General features: G+C 48.9%; 1 protein-coding gene across 2 annotated transcripts in view; it reads left to right on the top strand.

Annotated features, from left to right (window-relative positions):
• Window positions 1-6,353, top strand: part of LOC138521315 (interferon alpha-1/13-like) — a 41,051-nt gene extending 34,698 nt beyond the window's left edge. For both annotated transcript variants that reach the window (XM_069634058.1, XM_069634059.1), the window contains exon 5: window positions 5,811-6,353. In XM_069634058.1, coding sequence (XP_069490159.1) covers window positions 5,811-5,933 — 123 coding nt within the window. In that variant the 3' untranslated portion in view covers window positions 5,934-6,353. The remainder of the gene's footprint in view (window positions 1-5,810) is intronic.
• The last annotated feature ends 19,171 nt before the right edge of the window (window positions 6,354-25,524 follow it).

Below are 25,524 nucleotides of genomic sequence, written 5' to 3'. Positions count from 1 at the left end.
GACTCTCATAGCCATGCCAATCCCTATGGCCATTCTCACCCAGTTCCTGCCCCTCCCGCTGAAGATACCTCCTCATGGGAACTCTTTGAGCTCACTTTATTCAAGCCTTATCATCAAACTTTGCCCTCAAAGTGCCTGCCAGTGTTTTTACTAAGCAGTCTTCTGAGAGTTAATGACTTGATCGGAGTTGTAAACCTGCTGCTAGTGTAATAAAAATGTCTTAGCCAGGTCTGCCTTCAGCCACTCAATTTATAAGCACTATGCATGTCCTTCACTGAAGTCATGTTATAAACAAGCATTGGCAAAACCAACAGTTTTGAATTGTGTATAAGTATTACGCATTTGCCAGGCACTTCTGTTACATGCCCAGGTACTCGCACCATTGTGCACCTGCTACCATTAATGGGCAGTTACTACCACTATGGCAGTGCATGGCTGGTGCCTTTCCCATGCCTCCACAAAAGCCCAAACTGTTGTCATTGCCAATGCTTGTTTTAATTTAGCACTGCATAACTTGGTATGCCCTTTGCAGAGCTTTGAAACACATACAGTCACTATCTTTGATATGTTAGACAGTTGATGCCTGAGTGTCATGAGGCGTGGGACTGAGGTGGGGTGGTGTCCCATGCTGTGGGCGATTGCCCGCAATCTGCCATTGATCATGCCACTGTGTGTATTGTTTGTGCAGTTATTGCTTCCAAGTGTTCTGCAAAAGTAAGTTACGTGCAGACACAGTGTACATCCAATAAGCCTAGCCTACGTGCATGGTTGCACGCCTGCTGGCATGGTGTGTGTTACATGTCACATAATGTTTGCTCACATGCATGATGGCCAATTATGAGCTATAGACTGGTTCACCATAACTATTGCCACGTGAATGAGATTACTGAGAAGTAACGTGTGCTTGATTGAGGAGGGAGGTGGTGGAAGTGGAAAGGGGGTTAGGAAAGAGGGTAAATCATGAAGGGGAGCAGTGGGTGAGGGGATAGAGGAGGGGTGAGATAATGGTTGAGATTTCCCTCCTGGGGGTGTATAAATCCCCGTCTTTGGTGTCCTCGTAACAGGGTGTGGGACATATAGTGAGGACACTCCGCACAGAGATGGGAGAAGCAAGTCCAGAATCCTAGATCTGCTCAGAGCTGTCTTGAACCTAGATCAGAGTTCAGTGATAAAATCAGTGGGAAGACACTTGTGAAAGGAGGATTAGGGGTATGGTTACTAGATGACTCAATTCCACCTGAGACTCCTTACTCCAGTACTGCCCTTTAGGTTTACTTTACTTCCCCTTTCACCCACTTTATGAATTGAAGACACCCATAACTCCAACTCCTTGAATACAAATGATGTATAAATTAATGCCCTAGGCTGGGGCGTGGTGTCGCGAGTGACTTGGAGTAAACTAGCTACCTTAATCAGGGGTGTTTGTTCATGGTATGGAAACTGTAGTACCCACAGTTCCAGATTGGTGCAGCAACAGCTGGACCTTTCAAGCAAAAATGCAGGTGCACCTATATGTGGGGTGGCAGACACACCATAAAATAACAGCAAATCAGGTATACCGTGATGTAGGTTTGGGAATTACTATAGATCTTAGAAAATCAAGAAGAGTTTAACCAATTCCCTATGAAACCTAAGAATGTAAGAAACATTTGAAGTAATTGTGTTGCACTAATTAATTTAAGGAACAGAGAATCCCGAACATACCCAGAGGTGGAGTTGCATTGATCCCTTTTTGCCATTTTAGTACCATCCATGTGCGGTCCAACAAGGTCGGGTCAGAAAAAAAGTTATTGCCCAAAGGCCTCAATCTAGGACTTGGGAGGCAAGACGTACTGAACCACTTCCAAATAAGGAAAATTAGACCTTTGTTTGGGGCATGTCATATACATCAGAAGGTCACACAAAGCACTACAATTTAAGGATTAAGAATTAAGAAGCAAGTGAACAATTCTCAAATGTGATGTTGTGCCGAGCCGCTACTATCTTCTGAGGTGTGTAGTTATTAAGGGTAACAGATTAGTTCAGGCTTGGATTCAGTGTCTATGGTTGTTCTGCCACAGAGTGTGGTGTGGGATACAAGTCAGAGTTGGCTTTACAAATACCTTAGTCGTGTTTATAGGATATTGGGAAGGCATGCCATGTGTGCATTAGTCCCCAGCCAGACATTAGTTTGGGGAATGGGAAAGAAAGAATAGAGATAGGCAGAATAGGGGCAGGTGTTTAACCGTAATGTGAGTTGTCAAAGCTAATGCGACCATATGGTTCTGCAGTGATACATGGTTGTTCATTGTTGAGTTAAAATAATTAGTACTGCACATCTGCGCACTGCCAGATAAAGTCTGGTGCAATTAAGAAATCAGATAAATTATGCAATGGTTTATTTAGATGGCCAGCCGACACATGTTTTCGACCCTCCGGTCGTTCTCAAGGCTCTATATTGCTGAGTGATGTGCCCAAAAATGTAAGCTTCTCAAATCCGTTCTATTTTCAAACGTCTAATAGTCAGAATGAATGTTCTAATCATCGATGCTCTATTCATGGATGCGTGCCCTTACCAATATAAGGGATCAATCCCAGGCGCTGCGGCTAAGCTAGCACGTTGTTTTCTTGTGGCATTTGGGGTTCTACCACCTAGTACTGCTCCGCAGCCAGCCTTTGGAGGAGGTTTAAGGGCATAAGCTCCCCCAAACATACGGGTTGACCCCACATAGTCTTTAATCGTTGTTGATTGTTGAGGTAGTAACCAAGCAACAAAGACATGAGGGAGATTGTTCCAACCTGAGCGGATTGCCTTCATTTATTCCACTGGAGCAACCTATATCGAAAGGAGAGCGCAGCTAACTAATGCAGAACAACCAGCTGGTCCTAAGCAGTGCCTTTGATGATTCCGGTATGGGTTGCAGACGCGCAAAATTAGGGAGGCCACTGAATGGTGGGGTGTCCAGTCAAAGGGTCGAATTCAAAAGGGTTGAATACGATATGTTCGACTCAAAAGGATCGAGAAAAAAAAGATCGAATGCCTTTTTTTAAATGTATTTTTTTTTTGGCCGTGGTGTAGGTTAAATTTGTAGTTTTTGCCCAAAAAACAGGGATTTGGGGGGGACCCCCCTCCAAAAAAAAGACCAAAAAAAAGTGCATTCGATTTTTTTTTCCGGTCCTTTTGATTCAAAACAATTGTATTTCGAATCTTTGTATTCGACCCTTTAACCTACAACCGAATGGTGGCATACCACAAAATGCCCCTGCAAAATCTGTTGTGGGGACCCGGAGATGCCCATCACCTAGAGACATAAACAGTTCTTGTGACACTCTGCCCCAACCAATGTTGAAGAGGCTGCAGGGGCATCTGTTATGCCCCTGCCCTTTAATGCTAGTGTGAGTCGTGCTGATCTTTGTTAAGATATTTGGTTGGAAATAAGTGAATGAGAAGTAGCCAAAGGTGAGTGTTTAACATCTTAGTCAATAGGGTGGTGGTAAGGCTGAAGTGACCATAGCGTCCCTCCTCGCATCATAGGCCAAAACTGTCGGTGTCCTTATCAGTCTCTCGCCTTTGCAGTGGATGCCCCGGCTGTCTGCATCTGCAGAAAATAGATCACATGATACTACTCAGCCAGTCAAGGCCCTCTGTTTAAGAAAAGGTGTACCCTGACAAAGTCACCACAGCGAATCAACGACTGCCCGTAAACTGATATTTTTTGTCTTAGACAACAGACTGAAATGTGGACTAAGCAACAGTGAGTGATAGAGCTGAGCATGAGGTGAGTGGAGTGAGGTCTTTGAATGACACGGACGAGTGGAGTAATTGATGAGGTCGAGAAAGGTGAATGAATGAATTGCTGAGTGAGTGAGGGGAATGAAGTGGATGAGTGAGGAGACTGAGTGAAGTGAGTGAGGCGAGGTACTGAATGAGGTCGGGAGCGAGGTGACCAGGGTGATTTAAAGAGAGGGTAAGTAAATGGGTTAGTAAATGAGAAAGTGGGGGGGTGCAAACCAAACCACATATGCTTCCCAACACAGAGATGAATAATGGAGTGTGACAGAAAGTTACATGTCCTTTTGTCAGTGGTGTAGACAGGCTGTGGCCTCAGGGCCACAGATGCTATATGTAACAGCGCCTTGATGCCCACGGGTTTAGTGTGCTTTATAAATGTAAATAAATAAATAAATAAATAAGGCACAAGTGCACAGGAAACAGTAGACACCACATCCCCAGGGCTCCCCTAGCTCGGTTTCCTCCTTTACATAAAATAAAATGTTCTCCCCTATTTCCGTGTCTACCCTGAGTGGAAATGCAGTCCAGCTACAGGATTAAAGACACATGTTATTGGGCAGTTTTCTTTTTCCGACTGAAGGTTGCTCCGTGCTTTTTCTACAGTGTCCAAGTAGGTAGAGGACCTTAACATGGACACTGGGGGATCGTACAGTTATTGTGGCCCCTTTTCTATAAAAGAAAGCAGCAAGCACCTGCTGCTTCTAAAAAGTAAAGTCAAACAAGGCCTAGTAGTAAATGTGACTATACCCATTTCAGAGATGAGCACGAGACCCTAACTGTGAATCTGTTAAAAGGGCTTTTAACACTTGTAGTTTCAGATTTATAAATGTTCTGCACATCAGGCATGGTACCAATATACTTGCTAATGTCAAACAATGACTACACGCAGGTGACTCTCATAGTTGTCCGGGTTGGGTGTAAGTCTGAAAGTAGTAGAACCCACACGGTCATTTGAGGGGATCTCAAGCTCCACTATGTCAGGTGTCACCTTATAAACCAGTCCTGGCTTTTAGCCTCACATCATATTGCTTTCTGGTGCATCCAGGCCTGCATTTGTAATGTGGACAAGAATGCAGAATGGCATGTGCAACAAATGCCAGGACTTATGGAACACGATTTGATAGCTCTATTGGATATTTTTTTAAGAAACAGGAGTGTGCATAAAGTAGTAATGTTGCGTGAGAACGATAGATTTTTCTTTTTCAAATCACTCGCTTTGGAGCTTTCGTATTCACCGGTTACTTTGCATAAATTTCACAGTTGTGCAGAAATTGTGCAAAGAGGCATATGTTTCCATTCTGGCAAGGCCATCTCTTTCATCATAACGAAATTGATCAAATGAAAGCATTTGAGTATTGGAGAATTGCTGGTATTACCAGCACTGGTAATACCGGAGCCGGTAATACCAGCAGTTTTTGCCTGTGGGGGCCAGATTTACCTCCAGCTGTTTGCTGGAGGTAAATCAGCGACCCCCGCACCGGCAAATGCATAGTTTTGCGGTGCGGGAAAAGTGACAGCAACGGAATTACCACCACCTTTACCTGCACTTTCCCCGCACCACAAAACCTATAATAACCCCCTAAGACTTTTATCCTTCTGTGGTTGAGAAAATGGGCCTCATTATGGGTCCGTCGGTAACCGTGCCGGTGCTACCGGCAGGTTGTCACCGGACCTGTAATGATTTACTGGCACCTGACTTCCCGGTGCCACTGGGAGATTACAACCCTGGCGGCCAGGAAAGTCAGGCACCGGGAAAATTATAATTCCCTTTTTCCGTAGAGTCCTGTGGGAAAGGGGACCACGGAAGCACCGGTGCTTCCGTGACGGGTTTGCCTACCGTGGCCGCTCTGTCTGGCAGGGTCAGACCTGTCGGGCACTGTGGCTCCGGCAGGCAGCACCGTTGTTTCTTGACCGGCAAACTTAGAATGAGACCCAATGTGTAAACTTGAGAGAGGCAGCGCTCTGAGACTTTCCTGACTTGGCACTACATATAAGACAAGCTACTATTACTTGTAACGCTTTCCCATTCTTCCTGCAGGATAACTCTGTGTGCGCGCGGAACGTCATCCGAATAGAAGTGGGAAGGCAACTGCAGAGCGCAGCCCGACTCGCCACGAACATTCGGAAGATGCACATTTTACAGACATCTCTCTCACCTTGAATGGACATTTAGACTGGAAGTTTCTCTAAAAAACGTTTATTTATGGATATATTTATTGGAACTATTTGTTGAACTATGAAATGCACCCACAGTATTCGTGGGTTTGAGAAAATATTTATTTTTTAACATAAAATGCTGACCTCATTGTGAAATCAATATAGCAAAGGCACAGTTACATTTTTAATGCTCGCGCATGAGCAATTTATGCAGACATAGCTGTATATTTAATATTGTTTACTACATGTTTTAATATATTTGTCTATTTATATGAATATTTATATTTTTCACTTTGCATTTATTTTCACATTAGTATTTTATATTTATTAAAACACTGTTTGCAACAGGCGATCTAAGGAGTTACTGACTCAATATCTGACTGACCTTTTCACTGAAAACGGTGTAAATAAACTATTTTTGATATAACAACACTTGCTCTGAAGTCCCTTCTTTAAAATATAAAACAGAAAAAGCATCGGCGGAACCAGTCACAATTGTGTTAATGCGTTCTGGTTATTAACAGTTCTGCAAAAGGCGATGTAACCCTTCACTTCCTTTGGCAGCAGAGAATGGTACGATTTATCTGGAAATTCAATGGCCGTGGGAAGTGACGACCACCTTAACTCGGAGTCCCCTTCGTGGATGTTCTCCTTATGTCATTTGCATCTCATGTCAATCCCTGCTGTGATGTCATGTTTGTGGTCATTGGCTAAAGAATGGGGCGGGGGGTTCACAGCTAAAATGGTTGTCACTTCCCACAACCACTGAATTTCATGGCTTTTGTTTTGGTAAACTGGATCATCTGAACACTGTATTAAGTAAACCTTTTCTCTGAATTTCAAGGGTTTTGTTATGATATATCTTCGCCAGGTCCCGCTGGCCATGTCCTTCGGCCGCGGCCATTGTCCTTTCAGAACCAATTATTATAAAAGGTTGAGGCCCACGGGACAGTGGTCCCCGCCTGCAGTCGTGGCCCACATCCCCTTGCCTAGTAAGTAACCAGATCCCACCAGCCATGGGAGAAGGCCTTATCCATAAGCTGTGTCCACTGCCCACATTGCAACACTAAGGCAAAAAGACAGCCGGTGGTGACCTGTAGCCATGACCTATAGCCCCATTTCACAGCCAGTGGGCGGGTATTCCCACTGCGGCCCATATTCCACTCTGCTAGCTGTGAACCATAGACCCCTGCCTGGTAAGTTACCAGGGCCCACCAGCCATGGCTGAAGGACTTGGCCAGTGAACTTGGCCAGTGACCCCAGCCTTCGGCTGTGTCCACTGTCTACATTGCAAAAATGAGCCACGAATTCGCATGGGCCACTGCCATCAACCGTGTCCACTGTACCTGTTGTATCAAACAGTCTAAACAACTTTGATCATGGTCAGTGGGTCAGGCCTACAGCCAAGGCCCTTATCTCCCTCACAATTAAATGATCAAATCCCAGGTGCCATCAGCACTGTGCTAATGTTGGTGGACCCCTGCCTGTTTTACCATACATTTTGAAAAAATATTTTGGGCCTTTCCTTAGTTCCAGTGCGAATTTGCCCCGAAATAACCACGGAATTACTACAATTTTATTGCAAAAATGTCTCTCATTCATGGAAAAAGAGATGGCGGGTTACAGCGATAATGGGAAAATGCTCGACCATTTAAAGTTCTTTCCCATCCCCCTTACAACTCTCCTTGTAACCCACTTCTCCTTTCTAGGTCCCTTCCTTGAATAAATTCTCTCTGACCCTCTCCTATTATCCCCTGTCTCTTGCCAGCCCGTAATTTGCATTCTTTTCAAGGACGCTTTGCAGGATTCCTATGGGATTTATGTGGGATTGACCTGGCAAGACAAAAACAGTGTCTGGAAGAAATGGGTTCCCCAGCCCACTCACAAGATTCCCTCTACACATACAGTCCTCTTTCCTCCCCATCTCTACCCTGATATAAAAAGTCACACATGGCATAAAAACGCTCTGAGGCCAGAGAACTGTTCAAGTATTTATGTTTAAGTCTGTCTGTCCTAGGGCTGTTCCTCTCTCTCCAGTCTCCCTTGAGATTCCTTCCCTAGCCTAGGCATCTCTAAACCCAGGTTAGTGCTACTGAACAATAACCCATACTGTCAAATTGTGACCTTCGCCTGTGGGTGCTTCCCTAAAACGATGGCTCTCAAAACGTCCTCAGGGACTTCCTGGCTGTCCCTACTCTATCCAAATGTTAGTGTTCTATAGGTTTCTTTTGGAAGTTCTTTGCATATCCCCAGTAAGGTCTGTTGTGTTCTTGCACGCCCACTGTCTCCTTCCTTTCTTCTCTCCTCTCTCTACTATCTCCACTCCTCCCACCATTTTCTTCTCTCTCTCCTGTCCCTCCAAAGTCTTAAAGTTACTCCTCCCTCTAAATCACTACACTGCCCTCCAAACTAAAATTCCTCCCTCCAAACCACTATTGCACCCTCCAAAACACCACTCCACCCTCCAAACTACTACTCCACCCTCCAATCACTGCTCCACCTTCCAACCAATACCCCAACTCCAGCGCCCTCCCCTCAATCTGTGACCAGATGCTTCACTTACACTCCTTAACCAGGCACACTCACAACACAGTATCCTTGCATTCACTAAACCAACACTTCTCTTTCTCCAATCGATGCTTCCACAATCCACCACTTCTTCCTTCCTCCTGCTGGTCTCTTGGTCCACCACCTCTATCTCCTGTGACCTCACTCGGACAACCCAACACCTCCTCTTTCCTGTCTCCTCCTTCATACTTCTCCTCTTTCTGCCAACGGCCAGCTTTCCCTAACCAATCCTGTTATATCTGCCCCTCCCAGGATTTTTATATGGATAGGAAAGTCTTTAAACGGGGGCTAAGCCCTGCCCACTTTCTCCATGCGGGCTTGCCGTGTACCGATGATGGCAGCATTGGAAGTTCATTGTTCATATTCGTGTTTTGGGACCCTGTCTCCTGGGGCCCACAGTTAAGTTTGTTGAGGAGGAGTGGTCCCTTTTCCGCCACTTTGTCCCCAGTGGTCTAGGGTGTCAGTCTGTATAAGTAGAGGGCTAGCTGTGCTTATGAGTGGCCCTGCATAGTTTTTCTAAATGCCATATGGGTTGGGCCTCCGTCTCTGTCTCTCATGGTTGGGTTGCTCAGCATTTACTCACCTGGTTTGAGTGACGACTCTTAGACTTCCCAGCAGTGGTGGTTGTATTATTTATGGGTCTTTGTCCCTAAGCTGGTTTCTCCATGTTTTCTCTGGAAATTCTTGAGGGCTGCAAGTAAAAGAGAGACACTGGTAGGCATAGTGTTTTTGAGGTATGGTGTGAAACAAAAGCAAACTGCTAGTTTTCATATTTGCACAGAGGTAAGTTGTAAGGCGTAGGTCCCTCCCAGCCAGTGGAAACTGGTGAATTCTTTAATTGGATGGGTGTAAATATTTGCCACAAATATGTTGCAGTGTCTGAGCCTACCGAAGGAGACAAGCCACACAAAGCGAGTTTGGGGGCTTTTAACCCAAGAACATTTTTGGAATAAACCGTTACAATGGTGAATTATACCAAACACTTTCTGTGAAAAAAATGTGTCAAAAGCCAGAAAGTTTGCAATCGGTTTTGTAGGGTAATTAATGAAAAAATACAATTGATGCAAGTCACAAACAGTGCATAGAAGACGTTCCCAATACATTGTCATGATGCCTTTCAGCACTATATATGCAGTATAGCAAACGTTTTTACGCTGGCTGTGCCCATACATTTCCATGCTGGCTGCACCTATATATACCAGCATTTCAATATAAGAACATACTGTGAAGAATCCTTTAGATCCCTCACTGAAAGCCTGCCTAAAGTCTCCTCCCAGGTGGCCAGGGAGAGGCAGACGCTTCCTGATCCTGATTTTAGGGGTTGTGTACTGCGGGAGGATCACCTGGGAGGAGACAAGGCCCAGGGTGCTGAGGATATTCCATGGGATGAGACACAGTATTTGTTTGCTGAAAGGAAGTACCTTTCTCGGTTGTCAAAATAGGTAATGGCATATTATCACTATACTTTCCCTGACCCACGTATACAATCTCTGACACAGTAAAAGCTCTGTTAAATCTGAACCAGCCTTGTCAACATAAAGATATGTTGAGAATAAATACCCTCCTTACTCCCTAAGGTATAAGGTAAAAGGAGCTAGAGAAAATGCCTTAAATCCAATGTCTTCCTCTGTAACAACTAATCCTGACACTCCATCTTTTAATGAGATTAAGGGAAGTAAATCTGCCCTTAAAATAAACTCAATTGTTAAAAGAAACAACTTTGTTGAAGGGGACTACACGTCCCATAATTCCAGAAGTACTGGGATGAGGAAGAGGGCTGAAGAGGCATGCTGTTCCAGTAGTCAGACAATTAAGCCTAACAGCCCACACACTCATAAAGGCCCCATCAGGTGCAGGCAATTAGAAGGAGCTGGAACTGTAATTGGAATGCGAGCTGCAACAGAAGGAACAAGGCACAAGGCTGGCAAATCAAGCAGAAGTGGGAGAAAAAGAGGGACGGCGGAACATGGAGACAGCAGATTTCACCTGCTTATTCTGAGAGGGTCCTGTTCCCCCAAACTCTGAAGTGCAGAGGCTACACAGCGGAAGATGTGCAGGACAGCTGGTTTTCCCAATGTGTGCCTGATTGCCGTGGTTGGCGTACAGAAAACGTGCCGGAGACAGAGGCAAGGAGCAGTTGTCAAGCTGTGGGTCTGAGGAGCAAGAGGGGCTTGAGAAACATGTGGCCGGACTGGATATACCTTCACAGAGGAAGGGTGTAGGTTCTTAAGAAGTCAGAAGCAGTAGAAGTTGTGGCAGAAGTCAGGAAAGCAGTGCGACCCTCAGAGCAAGTGTCAAAGAAGCCAGTGAGTGAAGTACGGCGTTCTAATAACTTCCGCGAGCATTTCCTGTAACAGTATCCAGTTCCATATTCACTTGCGTATGGTTTAAAGCAGGAGAAGTTGTTTGTTGAAGCTGAAACATTGGAAATGTTGCACTCACATGTAATATGAAAGTCCCTTTTACTCGCGTAAGAATCTAACGCTGTTAAACCCATTGTTCAATGTTTAAAAGACTCTTACTACATTAAAGAGTGGTTACATGTCACTAATTAAGGAGAGCAAACGCTGCGAAGACCATTACCGAATACCTAACCTTGATAGTACAATTGTCTTGAATACAAAACCTTGAAAACTACATCAAGGAGTGGTTGCATGTGCCTTATTCTGATTCCCAAAGGAGGACTGAACTCTATCCTTCACTTTCACATAGGAATACAATTTAATAACAAGTCTTTAAACCATGAAAACTACTTTAAGAAGTGGTCGCGTGTACCAAATTCTTATTTGTAAAGAAAGCCTGAACTTTATTCTTTACTTTAACATGACATACCTTTCATTTATAAAAGTTAAAGTGTATAAACTAGTGAAGAAGAGAACAGGCATTGTCCAAGCCAAGAGCCTCCCCATATTAACAGTGAAACCGGCCGTTCTTATAGTTAAGAAGCAATTTAATGGTACTGTGAAGTTAATAACAGTTCATTGGTCTAAGGTACAAGCGTGCAAACATTACCTAAAGCTAAGAGAGTGGCAACAAGGCTTCTGGGTAATTACCTGGTATGAAACTAACGAAAAGGTGCAGGTAAAGTTGGGGAAGGGAAACTGGCTGTTTCTAAAAACTATTCTGAAGTTGACACAACCTGTAGTGCCAGAGACTGTGGAAGACAGAGAGGAGTGAACCTTTAAGGAAGACCTGCGTTGTAATTGTGGCTGATAGACAAGAGAGGAAAAGAGGCAGCCCCTTTTGAACAGTGATATTCAGAGGAAGAGTGCCTTGCCTACTTGAAGTTGTTGAAGTACTTTTAAGTATATCTTGTGGAGGCCTGTCTAGAAGCACAACTCACTGAAGTTGTGGTCATAGCCCAAAGTACTGAAGCTGTGGTGGTATATCTGGTTGTCAGTAGATGCAACATTGTAGTAGCCTAAACAAAGTGGAGTACTGTGAGACAAAGGTGACTGTTAAGTAGAAGTGAAGTAGTTGAAGTGTAAGCAATAGCACTGAGAAGTCATCCTGACAAATATACCATTGTGCATTCTAAAACTGTAACTAAGGAAGTACTACCTGTTATCCGAGAACTGTGTCTCACTGAGTTGTGGATATTGCATTTCTTTTGAACTGTGGCAAGTCTGACAACGCAGCGTGGCTGGTGCTATTTGGTGGAAGTGGAAAGTGGATATTTCACCAAGGAGAAGAGATTTGCTATCATTGGAACTTCGGTTTACAAACATTTACTGTGACTTTGAAATATCAAGAACTGATTTAAGACATGTCTTCCTTTGGTTGAACACTAATAGAACTGACCTTGAATCCTGGAGAAGGGAAATCGCCCAGGACATTAGAAGGTTATTCAGAGACTGTGGGGGTAATTCATAGAATTCAGCGCACAAGTGGCGCACGCGGCTGGCGCACAGTGTGCGCGTGCGATTTTCTGCGCCAGCCGCGTGCGCTAAAATCAATTTCTGCGCACAGCGTATTCATGGATTTCAACATCCAAAACCAGCCATGGCGCAGAGTGGCGCAGCGACCCTGCAGCAGTGCCAGTTACGCCCCCAACCCCTCCCCTTGCACCATGTACAGCGCACAAATCCCGTACATGGTGCACAGGCCCACAACCATGAAAACGCCTGTAAAACTCCCCACGCACCCCCCCGAATACACGTACCCCGCTGCACGGGTAGTCTCACATGCGATTGGGCCTGTGCGAGCGGGGTACGTGTATTACTGGGGTGCGTGGGAAGTTTCACACGCGATTGGCCCTGTGCGTGTGGGGTACATGGATTTGGGGGGTGCGCGGGAAGTTTCACACGCGGCAGGCCCTGTGCGTGCGGGCTACGTGGATTACTGGGGTGCGCGGGAAGTTACACACGTGATTGGGCCTGTGCAAGCGGGGTACGTGGATTACTGGGGTGCGCATGAAGTTTCACACACAATTGGCCCAGTGCAAGCAGGGTACGTGTATTACTGGGGTACGCTGGAAGTTTCACATGCGATTGGCCCTGTGAGTGCGGGGTACGTGGATTTGGGGGGTGCGCGGGAAGTTTCACACGTGATTGGCCCTGTGCGTGCACGGTACATGGATTACTGGGGTGTGCGGGAAGTTTCACACACGATTGGGCCTGTGCGAGCAGGGTACGTGTATTACTGGGGTGCGCGTTAAGTTTCACCGCGATTGGCCCAGTGCGAGCGGGATATGCGGGAAGTTTCACACGCGATTGGCCCTGTGCGTGCGGGGTACGTGGATTACTGGGGTGCGCGGGAAGTTTCACACACGATTGGGACTGTGCAAGCGGGGTACGCGTATTACTGGGGTGCGCGTGAAGTTTCACACGCGATTGGCCCAGTGCAAGCGGGGTACGTGTATTAACGGGGTGCGTGGAAAGTTTCACATACGATTGGCCCTGTGCGTGCGGGGGACGTGGATTACTGGTGTGCGCAGGAAGTTTCACACGCGATTGGGCTTGTGCGAGCGGGTTACGTGGATTTGGGGGGTGCGCGTGAAGTTTCACATCCGATTAGGCCTGTGCGAGTGGGGTACACGTATAACGCGGTACGGGGGAAGTTCCACACGTGCTTTCGCTGTCAGAACGGGGTACGTGTATCCAGGGAGGTGCGCGGGGAGTCCCACATGTCAATTGGCAGTGTGGGTTCTCACAGGTGTGCCCTCTACCCCCTCCACAGACCCTGCAGGCAACCCACACCACAGGGGACTACCCAGCACCCCTGGTCATGTTCCACAGGCAGTCCATCCACCATGGGCATGCCCCCAGCCAGGCCATATGTCACCTTGCTCTAGTGATCACCAACTCATGTCCCCAGCACCCCCACCCCACAGCAGTGAGGGGCACCTGCCAGCAGGCCCCCACTCATGTCCCACTCATGCCCCAGCACACCCCAGCAGTGAGGGGCACCTGCCAGCAGGCCCCCACTCATGTCCCCCAGAACCCCCACCCCCAGCAGTGAGGGGCACATGCCAGCAGGCCCCCACTCATGTCCCACTCATGTCCACCAGCACCCCAACCCGCAGCAGTGAGGGGCAACTGCCAGCAGGCCCCCACTCATGTCCCCCAGCACCCCCACCCCCCAGCAGTGAGGAGCACCTGCCTGCAGGCCCCCACTCATGTCCCACTCATGTCCCCCAGCATCCCCATCTCCCAGCAGTGAGGGGCACCTGCCAGCAGGCCCCCACTCATGTCCCCCAGCACCCCCACCCCCCAGCAGTGAGGGGCACCTGCCAGCAGGCCCCCACTCATGTCCCCCAGCACCCCCACCCCCCAACAGTGAGGGGCGCCTGCCAGCAGGCCCCCACTCATGTCCCCCAGCACCCCCACCCCCCAGCAGTGAGGGGCACCTGCCAGCAGGCCCCCACTCATGTCCCCCAGCACCCCCAGCCCCCAGCATTGAGAGGCACCTGCCAGCAGGCCCCCACTCATGTCCCCCAGCACCCCAACCCCCCAGCAGTGAGGGGCACCTTTCAGAATGGCCCCCACTCATGTCCCACTCATGTCCCCTCACCCACCCAGCAGTGACATGCCCATCTCATGACCCAAACCAAAAGTCAAGTATGTACATCAACACATGTCTGTCTCACACACACACACACACACGCACACACACTGGTTGCCATTGATTGAGTAAACCCACATGTCGACATGCATGAACCCAATGAGCGAATCCCACACATTGAAGTAAAACATCAACATGTATTAACATGAAAATCAATGTAAAGTAATTAAAGCATAAAATAATGGCAAACATGAAATGATATGCATGTCCAATTGAAAAAAAATAATTCCTCAAAAAATCCCAAGTAATCCAAAAGAAAAAGGGATTTTTCTGTCCACCAAACCAAATCCAAATGAAACGCAAAAAGGTAAATCCATTGATCCATGGTGAAATGAAATTAAAATGTCCAAATAAATCCAACGTCCAACTATGTACAATCCAATTTTAAAGGGTCCATGAGCCCAACGAAATAAATGAAACCTATCTAATAACCTACCTAACAAAAAAACTATATACAAAAGTGGGGGGTATAGTCCAAAAGCCCCAAAATAAAAAAAAAGAAAAGGAAACCTAACACTATAAACTATTTACAATGGCGGCGGGCAAGTCCTGCGGCTCACTCAGTGATGTTGTCGGCCAGGGCATCATCGAACTCCATGTCTATTTGCTGGAGGCGGCCCTCTGTCCTGGCCCCGAGGTCTCACAGGGAGGCACTCATGGTCTGTTCCAACTCCCTGCGAGTCGCCTCGAGGCACTCTGCCCGCCTCAATGCCCGACGCATGGAGAACTCCGCCCTGACCATGGTGAGCCGCGCCTCTTCCGCCCGCCGCCGCTCCGCACCTATACGCTGGCCCAACCGCAGCCACAAGGAAGACACACCATTCCAGGGTCCTCCTGCCCTCTGGCCGAAGCCTGCCCCCCTGATGTCGATGGCCCAGAGCCATCATTGCTCCCACCTAGAGCCTGCTCCTGCTGCTGCTGCTGTCCATGTGCCCTGTCCGATGATGCCTGCGCATCCTCCATCAGCTGGTCTCCAGTTGTGATGTCCGCCCCTGCTGGACCGTCGACTCCCGACTGTGGCAGGGATGGGATCTCCACCAAGCTGGCTGTGTTGGTCAGGCCAGGTCCACAGGCGGCAGGGAGAACGACTGGCGCATAGTCTCCACAGAGGAGGAGAGGTCCGCCAGAGTGCGCGTCACATGTAAGAACCCACCGACCAGGGCCCCTCCCAACAGTGCCACGTCACGACGCTGCTGTTCGTGATGGCGTGCGTTCTCCGCACAGGAAGAACGCACGTCATCACGAATGTCACGCGTGCACAACGCGACACCAATCAGGACGGAGCCCATACGTTCATGGGACCCCTCGTCTGCAGGTAGTGGAGAGGTAGATGACATGGCACTCTCCCCTACCTGCGGACGAGCATGGGACGGGGCATCCCTGCTGGTGCATGGTGGTGCAGTCACAGGGTCAAGGACAGCGACATGCACAGGCCCCTCCGTGGTGACCTGTGCTGCCTCCTGACCCTGGCCCTGGACTGCACCACTTGCACCAGTGGTACTACCCCCACCAGGCCCCATGTGTGGCTCAGTAGCGGGCTCCTCCTCCTCTGTGGAGACCACCAACCTGGATGTCTCTGCACCGTCTTCCGCCATTGCAAGCCCCTGTGGGGGCTCACCCGGCCCTTCCGCCACAGCCGTAGTGGCAGATGCGGCACCAGCCCCCTCGCTCCCAGATGATGGCAAGGCCTGGGAGGGCGGCTGGGCCTTGCGTCGCCGCCTGGTGGAGGCATCTCCGCCGCTTGGCTCCACAGCGCCGTCTCCGCCCTCTTCTTCACTTGACGCTGCGTAGAGGGAGACATAGAACACAAGCATCAGGGTACAGTACAATATTCCCCTAGACAGGAAGCAATAACACATGGGTGGCAGTGTCAAACGTCACTTCCATCCTGTCCCTCCACAACACAAGGGTGAATGCACGCAACACACATGCAGAAACAGGCACGGTGCCTGCAATCAACATCAGCATCCATGTACAAGGGCCTCTATTAACCAAAATGTTGCCTTCAAACTCACATGCATCATTGCTCACACTGATCCCATGTACACACATCACCAGATGGTCATAAATCATGGCTTGTACACCACAGACACAGTGTATAGACACAGTGCATACAACGGTGACCGCACTGCATGAGTGAATCTACACATCATCATGGACATGTGTCATGCATCCATGGCGTTTCAAAGTCACACACACACTTCTCAGACACACACACATGTGCACCATACATGTACATGACAGCAGCACCCATCCCTCACACCCCCTCCATGTCCAAGAACAGAGACTGGCATGCTTTCATGTGTGCATTTGGCATACAGCTCCCCATGTTGCATTGTAACACATGCACCAACCATGTGGTTCACACATTACTGGTCTCACATGCATGACCATGATGTCCCCGCACAAACACATCCATACATGGCCTATGTCACACATACAGGCAAGTATCAGACTACCAGCACACTTCAACATGCCCTGTCTCAGACAGCAATGCTTGGCCACTTACCGCTCATCTCCAGACGGGTCTTCATCCGAAGGATCTGGGCGTGGAGCGCTGGGCATACGCATTCCAGGACCCTCATCTGGATGTCACTCATGCTGACCCGGCCCCCCTCCACGAGGCGCCGGGCCTTGTAGAGGGTCCTGGACCTGAAGTCCTCCCAGCGCTTCTTGACGTGCTTGATGTCGGGGGTTGCCACCCCCTCCGTGTTGATGGCAACCACTACGTCGTCCCAGATCCTCTCCCGTCCTTCCTTGTTGGCGCGTGATGTTCCGAAGAGGGCATCAAAATGCCCCAGGACATGCTCCACCAGGACACCAACTTCCTTCACAATGAAGCTAGTGGCCCTCTGCCTCTCTGGCTGGGGGTCGCCAGTGGTCTCAGATGGTGTTTGCCTTCGACATGGCGACCCCCGAGGCAGGCGTGGGTGGGCAACTCCGTCCTGGGGCTGGGCTGTGGAGCGATGGTATCCCAGTCGGGAGTCTTCTGTTCCAGCAGGGGTGGACACAGCAACTGGAACCCTGGCTGACGTGCAGGCACCAAATAGCAGGGCACGTGAGCAGCAGGCAGGCAGCAGCAGATGGCAGGTGGGAGCGTGCTCGGGGCTCTGGGGGGCAGTAATTCGGCCTTTTGGGCAGGAGCGTGGTCTTCTGTGTGTTGTTGCGTGGCCAGCTTGATACAGAGTGATATGGCACGTGAAAATCTTGCACGTCTGAGTGTAATTCGAGGAAAGGCCCTTAGCGCGTAAGTGCGTCTGTGACGTTACACACATGGGTGTTTCCCTCGTGACGGGTGCATAGTGAATCAGCACGTGAATACATCGCACGTACGCAAATTCATTGGACCAAAGGCCCTTTAGCGCGTAAGCGCGTCTGTGACGTGACGCGCAAGGGCATTTCCCTCAACACGGGTGCATGTTCATCGTACACATCGTGCAAAAACTGCATGTCTGAGTGTCAGCTCGTGTAATTGGAGGACAGGGCCTTAGCGCGTACACGGGTAAGTGACGTTGTACGTGTGGGCCGGTTTAAAAGGTACGTGTAGGACGCCATTTACTTGTACGTGCTTTTTGTGGAGAGCGAGTGGGTGAATTTTGTACTTCTTGTCAGTTCACACGCGATTACTTCATAGCGTTTCAAGTTTGTACTCCCTGTTACCTCTGCCAGCGTTTAATTATTTGGTTGGCCCTGTTTCCTCAAACAGAGTTCACTTCTTCTTTTGTCCTGGTTCCTCAGACAGCGTACTATTCTTCTTTTGGCGGGGGTGTTGCCAACGCGCACACGCGCGTCTTTTTCACATTCTTTTTCCAGGCATACAGTGAGTCGCGCATGCATTTACCAACTGTGCTTGCCCCGTGTGTCGCGTACCCCTTCAGAGGTCATTGTAGGCTGCGTGCATTACACGTACGCTTATTTTTGTGTTTCTGGGTGCCACAGAGTAGTGCAGGTTAATTTTTCCATGCACGTTCATTTTTGTTTTTGGGGTGCCTGTGCATTGCGTGACCCGTCATCCTCCCCCAGGGGTCACAGACAGCCTTGCTAGAGCACTAGGGTACGAATTCCATCTAGTACCCTACCCCTTTCACCCCCAATTGCCCAGGACAATAGTTTACTGCTACTCCCATACGCACAACAACATCAGTGCCATGGTTGGGAGGCGACCAAACGGTAAGGGAGGCAAAGGTGGCCGACCTTCAAAAGGTGGGTGTGGTGGGCGCGGTATGGGACATGGCCAGGATTTGCAGGGTGCCCTTAGAACCCCATGTGTGGAGGACCAATCAGGGACACCCATGCCCCAACCCCCCATGGTTGTGGGAAACTTAGCTGACACCATCCCTGCTCAGCCCTTGTTGGACCGGCCCATTGTGGCACCTGAACCGGCACAGGAAGACTGCCAGGCTGACTTCCAGGTCAGCAAGTCTAAGCCACGTGTGGCGGTGCAAGTTGTTGTCACCAGGCCACGTGGATCTGGGGCAGCAATGTCATCTGCTGCCCCAAGTAGGCAGGGTGGGGAGGCTGCAGGGGCAGCTGCAGCTCTATCCACCCCAGCTCTGAGTCTCCCAGCCGGGACAGTGTCGGTCCAGGTCCATCAGACCAACGTTGCCCCTGCCAACATCACCCTGCAGCTAATGCCTGCACCAAGACCTATAGTCATTGTGCCTTCGCACACTCCTAGTACACAGTCCACCGGCGCTTCTGCCCCTACTGACCAGAGCGGCGTAAGCCACTCAGGATCCGCACCACCTTTGAAGAAGAAGGGTGATCTGGCACTACAGGCTGAGACCCCAGACACGGCTACACACTCCGGCACGTCGAGGAAGCCTAGCTTTAATGACGCCAAACTTGATGCACTTGTGGCCTATCTGTCGGAACATAGCCGCAAAATGGTGGTGACTGCAGGGTGCAAGACCACACCTGGTCAACATAGGGCACACTGGCAGACCATCGCAGACCACATTAGTGCCCTTGGATTTGTGAGGCGCACATCTGATGATTGCTACAAGCGGTGGAATGACCTGAAACGCAGAGCAAAGAACAAGCTGGCCTCAAATCATGCCTCTACTCTGGTGACTGGCGGTGGGTCTCCACCAGAGGACAACCAACTCACTGAACATGAGTCTGTTGCTGGAACCTTCGTCACAGAGGAACAGATCCAAGGCATGGGAGACCTAACTGATTATGACGCATTGTCCGATGAGTGCCCATGCATGTGTGTGTAATCCATGTGTATGTTGATTGGGTGACGGGTTCTGATTGAGTGCCAGGTGAGGGTGTGTACTCCAGAGTGGGATGGGTCACCCATGTGCTTACTCCAATACATTCACGTGCCTTGGATTTGGGTATGACAGTATCCCTTCTGCCCACAGTAGCCAATTAGCACCACATTACTGCAGTTGCCCTTGACCTGTCATCTTGCAACAACATTGTTCAGATTTTTTCAGTGTTCATTCTGGCTGATTGTTTCAATTCTCCCATTTTTGCTACGCATTTTTCAGCCCTAATGCCACATATGTGACATGCTTCTGTCATTGATTACACCCCACATTGGCCCACATTTGTTGCCTTGTTATGTGAATGATTAGACCATTCAGGCTGATTAAGTATTGGCCTGCTCACATTAATTTATGGAGCCTGTTTGAATGTGGAACATGATAGTTGTTTGCTGTCATGTTAAAGTGACCAACCATTGATGTGTACATCTGCCTTCAATCACTGTATTATTGTACACTGGATGTGTTTCAGTGTGTGGCACATGCATCTTTTGCCACACTATTTAGCATTTTTCATCTCATCATGTCCATCTCACATGGATGGGTGACAGTACTCATTCACTGACATATTGCTGTAGTTGTCTAATGTACCATGGCTATGCTACATGCCATCTGTGTGCTGGCATGTGTCATGTATGTGTATTGGACATGCCACTCACAGGCTAATGTGTGATGCCAGTTCTACCCACCATGCAGCAAGTGTGTTGCTTTTCCATCTTGGTGTCCTCAATGTCTGCTTTTTCCCTCCCCTTCCAACTCATTGACAGTGCATGCATGCCAGGGTTATAGTCATGTGGGACATGTGTAAATCATGTACAGGATCTCTGTCTTGTCAGGCCTATGTGTGTGCTATGGTGTTCATGCCTGTTTGCATTTGTTGTATTTCATGTTTTTGCAGGTGATGATGCACTTGATGCTGGTGAGGTTGAGGAGATGGTGCAGACCCAGGAGGGATCTCAGCCACGACCGAGCACCAGTGGAGGACGTGGTGTAGAGGTGGGTGAAAACCCTTTGTTACTGCAGACCATACTGCCCAGAGGTTCCTATGGGTGCACCTCCCCAGACTTCTATTCAGGTGCTGAATCGGATTATGAGACTTATGTGCTGTCGCAGGTGAGTGCTTCTGGCAGGGATTCTGTTCTGTCCAACCCATCTGCACCAGGGGTAGAACCCTCTATGGGGATGTCAGTGTTGGTAGATCCGCCTTTGGCGGTTACGGATGCAGGGTCACACTCCACAACATCTGTTCCTGTTCCTGGGCCAGCAGATCAGAGGGGGAATGCAGTCCTGCAGCCTCAGGCAGTGCCAGCACAGCAAGGTGCAGATCGCGTTGCCCCAAACAGGTGTGGTGCCCGCCGACGCGGTGGCTGTGCACCACCAGCCAATACTGTATGGGAAAACTCCATGTACGGTATGGCAACCCAACAGGCAGCATCAGTTGAAATGATGGCTCAGGCAATGGAGAGGGTGGCCACTTCCATTATCCCCCCTGAAAGGCAGATGGAGCAACAACAGCAGGCAACAGACTCCATTTGCCAATCACACAGGGAAGACATGTTGGTTTCCAACAGGGACCAACGGGCGGCACTGGAGACTCTGCGCGAAGCCATATCAATAGAGTCACAGGGCCACCTGGAAGCCCTGAGGGTAGAACTCCATAACATCAGGGAGACTCTGCTTGAACTTGAGGCTTCCTGAAATTTTAGGGCAGAACAGCAGCTGGAGCAGCTCACACGTTTGCTCTCAGCTGAGCTACAGGCAACCTGTGAGGAGATCCGGGCAGAGGCCATGCGTGCAGAAATGCAGGCAACCCGTGAGGTGCTGCATGGGGATCTCCGCACTATCATCCTCCAGAATCAGACCTTCCAGACCTGCATGCTTGCTGCCATGGAGAACCATACCAGGGCTTTGCGTGGGCTGCCTCCCATTGCACCACCACCTCCTGATGTAGCAGCAGAGGGTGAAGAGACCGACAGCAGTTCTCCCACAATGGCATAGCCGTGCAGGCCATGAGCCCCTGGAGGTATTTTTTTCCCAACATCCACGCAGGTGGGTGTTGGTGTGCACCCTGTCCTCGAACCTCCTGGATGCCCCCCCCCCTAATCCCCACATGGCCATTTTTGATTTTCTTTTTTTTTCTTTTTTTTACAGTGTGTTGCCTTGTGTGGCTCCCGTGGGCATCCACTGTGTATACCGGCTGGGCACATGCAGGCTTGTTCTGAGTTTGGGTTAGATGCTTAGGTTCGTGACACACACACCCCTCCTGCTTCCCGTTTCCATGGGCTTGCAAAGGTTGTGACCAAGTGACAGTGACTTACACGGTTACATTGGGCTCCCATGAGCTGTGTGGGCAGTCTGTAGTCAGTACTGTGTGGACATCCCTAGTGGGTATTGTTGTTGTATTGAACACTGCATGGTGTATTGATATGTGCTTGTGCATCCATGTCTTCCTCAAAATTTGCAGGTACCTTCTTCATGTCTTCACAAGGCCGTCTCCTTTGCAGATGGAGTTCATGTTGTATGCAGTACACTGACAGATTTGCGTGGCAGCAACACACTGCAGTTGGAAGGGGTCGATGTGCTGGCTTATTCAGGTTGTAAGACTACCACTACTTTGACTTTGTACTGTCAAGTTTTTGCAATGTTTCATGCTGTGTTGATGTATTGTGTTGGTGGTAATTATTTGGTCATGTGTGCTGTTTGTTATTGATTACTGGGAGCATATTGTCTGTGGGCTGTTTCCATTTGGGACAGTGCACTTTGTGACACTTGTGTCAGGTCTTGTGCATTGCTTTGTTTGCTTTCACATTGCATGACATGCCATGATGTGTTGGGTGGCGGAGATGGGGAGGGGTTGGGTGACATGGAGCTATTTTCATGTTGTATTTTGATAGGGGGTGGTCATTCGTGCAGCATGAATGTATGTCTTTTAATGACACAGCATTGGTTGTCTTTGGGTAGGTAGGGATGCACACAATGTAACACTTCCAGGTGACCAATCTCACGCTGGTATGGTTGTGACAGTTGACTGTCCCTTATGTCATCATCATTGATTGTCAGCTGGTATGTGCCAGGGCTGTGTGCACTCCACAGGGGTGTGATTTTAGGTGAAGTAATTAGCCACCAGCTGCGTACGGGCTGCCTCATCACGTGCCCTTTCCCCTCCCATGCGCAGTGGCAGTGCATGTGGTTGGGGATGTGGGGGTACCACCATGTCCACCGGCAGGCCCCGGCGTGTTGCAACGTTGTGCAGGACACATGCTGCCACTATGATCCTGCACACTACTGGGGGAGCGTATAGCACCTGCCCACCAGAACGGTCAAGGGAGCGAAAGCGTGACTTGAGCACTCCGAATGTGCGCTCCACTATGCCACGGGTTGCAATATGGGCTGTGTTGTATCTTACCTGAGGTGGTGTGGTGGGGTTCCGAATTGGCGTCATCATGTGGGTGCTCAGAGGGTAGGCACTGTCCCCTGGGGAGGTGATGATGGGTATCATTAGTGGGGTTGTGACATTACTCAGTATCTGACATGCATGCATGTGCAGTGGCATTTATACTCACCAAGCAGCCATGTATCGCCATGCCGCCCAGCTTCTAGGTCACGGTTTAGGGTTGACATTCTGTATATGAAACTGTCATGGGTGGACCCTGGATAGTTGGCATATACTGAGGTGATGATTCCCTTGGCATCACATACTACCTGCACGTTGATGGAATGCCAGTGCTTGCGGTTTCTACAGATGTGCTCTGATGCCCTGGGAGGACGTAGAGCCACATGGGTGCAATCAATGGCACCTAGCACTTTGGGGAAGTGTGCCACCCCGTAAAAATCCTGGACAACAGCCTGCCTTTCTGCAGCTGTTCTGGGCAGGTATGTGTGCCTGCGGACTGAGGGGCGTGCAGTCATGATGGCCAAGACCTGGCGTGGCCTGTGACACCTCCCCCACTATGGCACTTGTCTGCTGAAATGACCCAGTAGCCAAGATGTGCAGTACATTGAGCACCTTTTACAAGGGGCTCAATGCTTGGGAGCACAGGGTGGGTGATGTGAGGTCATCCTCCCACTCACTCACCAGGTCTAGTATTATAGTATTATGTGAGGTGGAAACCTGTACCTCCCATACACCTGGTCATCAGGCATCCCAAAAAGGCTGGTTCTGGGTGTAAAAACTCTGGCCCTGACTATCCTCCTCCTCCTCCTGCGGTATCCCACGACCACTGCTGCGAGGAACGGTATATTCATCGTAGCGTCTGAGCTTGTTTGTTGTTTGCGCGCACTTTTATGCTGCGCGGGTCCACGTACGCCTGCTTCCTGCTGGTGTATGTGTTTCCGGATTAGCGCGTCTTTTTTGGCGCACGCGTTAGCCCCGTTCGATTCCATGAATATGTGTTGTAGGAGCACGTGTGGGTGTTCCACGCTTTTGCCTCCTGTACTTCCCCCATAACGCCCACATTTTCACGCGTTGTTCCCCATTCTGCGTGTTACGCCCCGTGTTACACCTACTTTTGTTGTGTGCGCTGCGCTAAGTGCGCTTTCGCTGTGCACGTAGCGCACGCTGTTTGATGACGTGTGCGCCCGCCACACAGGATTTTAGAGCACATCCATGGATTTACACGTGCACGGACTTCCATGAATCGCTGTGGGCGGGTTTCTCTGCGATTTTCGCACTGGCGCTGCGATTCGCACGCTTGTGCGGAAATTTTCAGTGCACATTAATTCCATGAATCGGCCTGTGTGAATGTTATTAATGTTATGTTGTATTGCCCTATATCTTCTTTGTGTATTTGTTGCTTGGTGTGATGGCCAGTTATCCTGTGTTAGAGTGTTTACCCTTAACTTTGGTTAGGTAGGGAAATCCTCAGCCGAGTAGGGACAGTGGGACATTTTTCATATTGTCTTTAAGAATAAAATAGCATATGTTGATAAATCATCAAACAGCGGTCTGCCTTGCATTACTGACCCCTCACAGTACTTATGTTTGCTTTGCTCATATAGGAAGTAATTATACGGTAAGAAAACATGTCCAAGCTGGCTCTGCCACTATGTGCCAGGACCTGCATGTAAGAATATATTCTTGTTGGCTTTGTGAATAAAAATGCCATGCCACAATACAAAACCATGTTAAAACTGGCTGCTTTAATATAGAAAGTCTAATCATCTAATAACACTTATCATGTTTGCTTCATCAGTTGTCCCATGGCCGGGAGCCCTTTACAAATAAAATAAATACAAAATACAAATCATATATGCCCAGTAAAAAATGCCATTTTATAGTAAGATATTATTGCTAGACTGGATGCACCAACATGCCAGTCTACCATGGTAATAACGTTTATCATGCTTGCTTTATCATAGATTCAGAGTAAAACAATTTCATGCAACAGTAGAAATAGGTATAGAGGCTGCACCAAAATGTCATGGCTGGTGGGCCCAAAAGAAAACTATTGTTATAACATGGACAGTGGCCACGGCAGAAGGCCATGGCTAGTGTGCACTGAGCAAACTAAGGTATAGCAAAACCCTTGAAATTCAGTGAAAACCCATTTGTCAAGATAGAGTTAAGGTGATCAGATTTAAGAGAACAAAACCCCTGAAATGAAGCACTTGCATTTCAATCAAGTCCACCTTGGAGAAGAAAATGTGTCACATAACCAAACAGTGATAGTGGGTAACATGTACAGTGGCCAT

This window comes from Ambystoma mexicanum, chromosome 13 (assembly GCF_040938575.1).
Source record: "Ambystoma mexicanum isolate Mex_15411 chromosome 13, UKY_AmexF1_1, whole genome shotgun sequence".
NCBI lineage: Eukaryota > Metazoa > Chordata > Amphibia > Caudata > Ambystomatidae > Ambystoma > Ambystoma mexicanum.
Note: the sequence above shows the minus strand (reverse complement) of the source record. Positions and strands in the feature narration are given on the sequence as shown.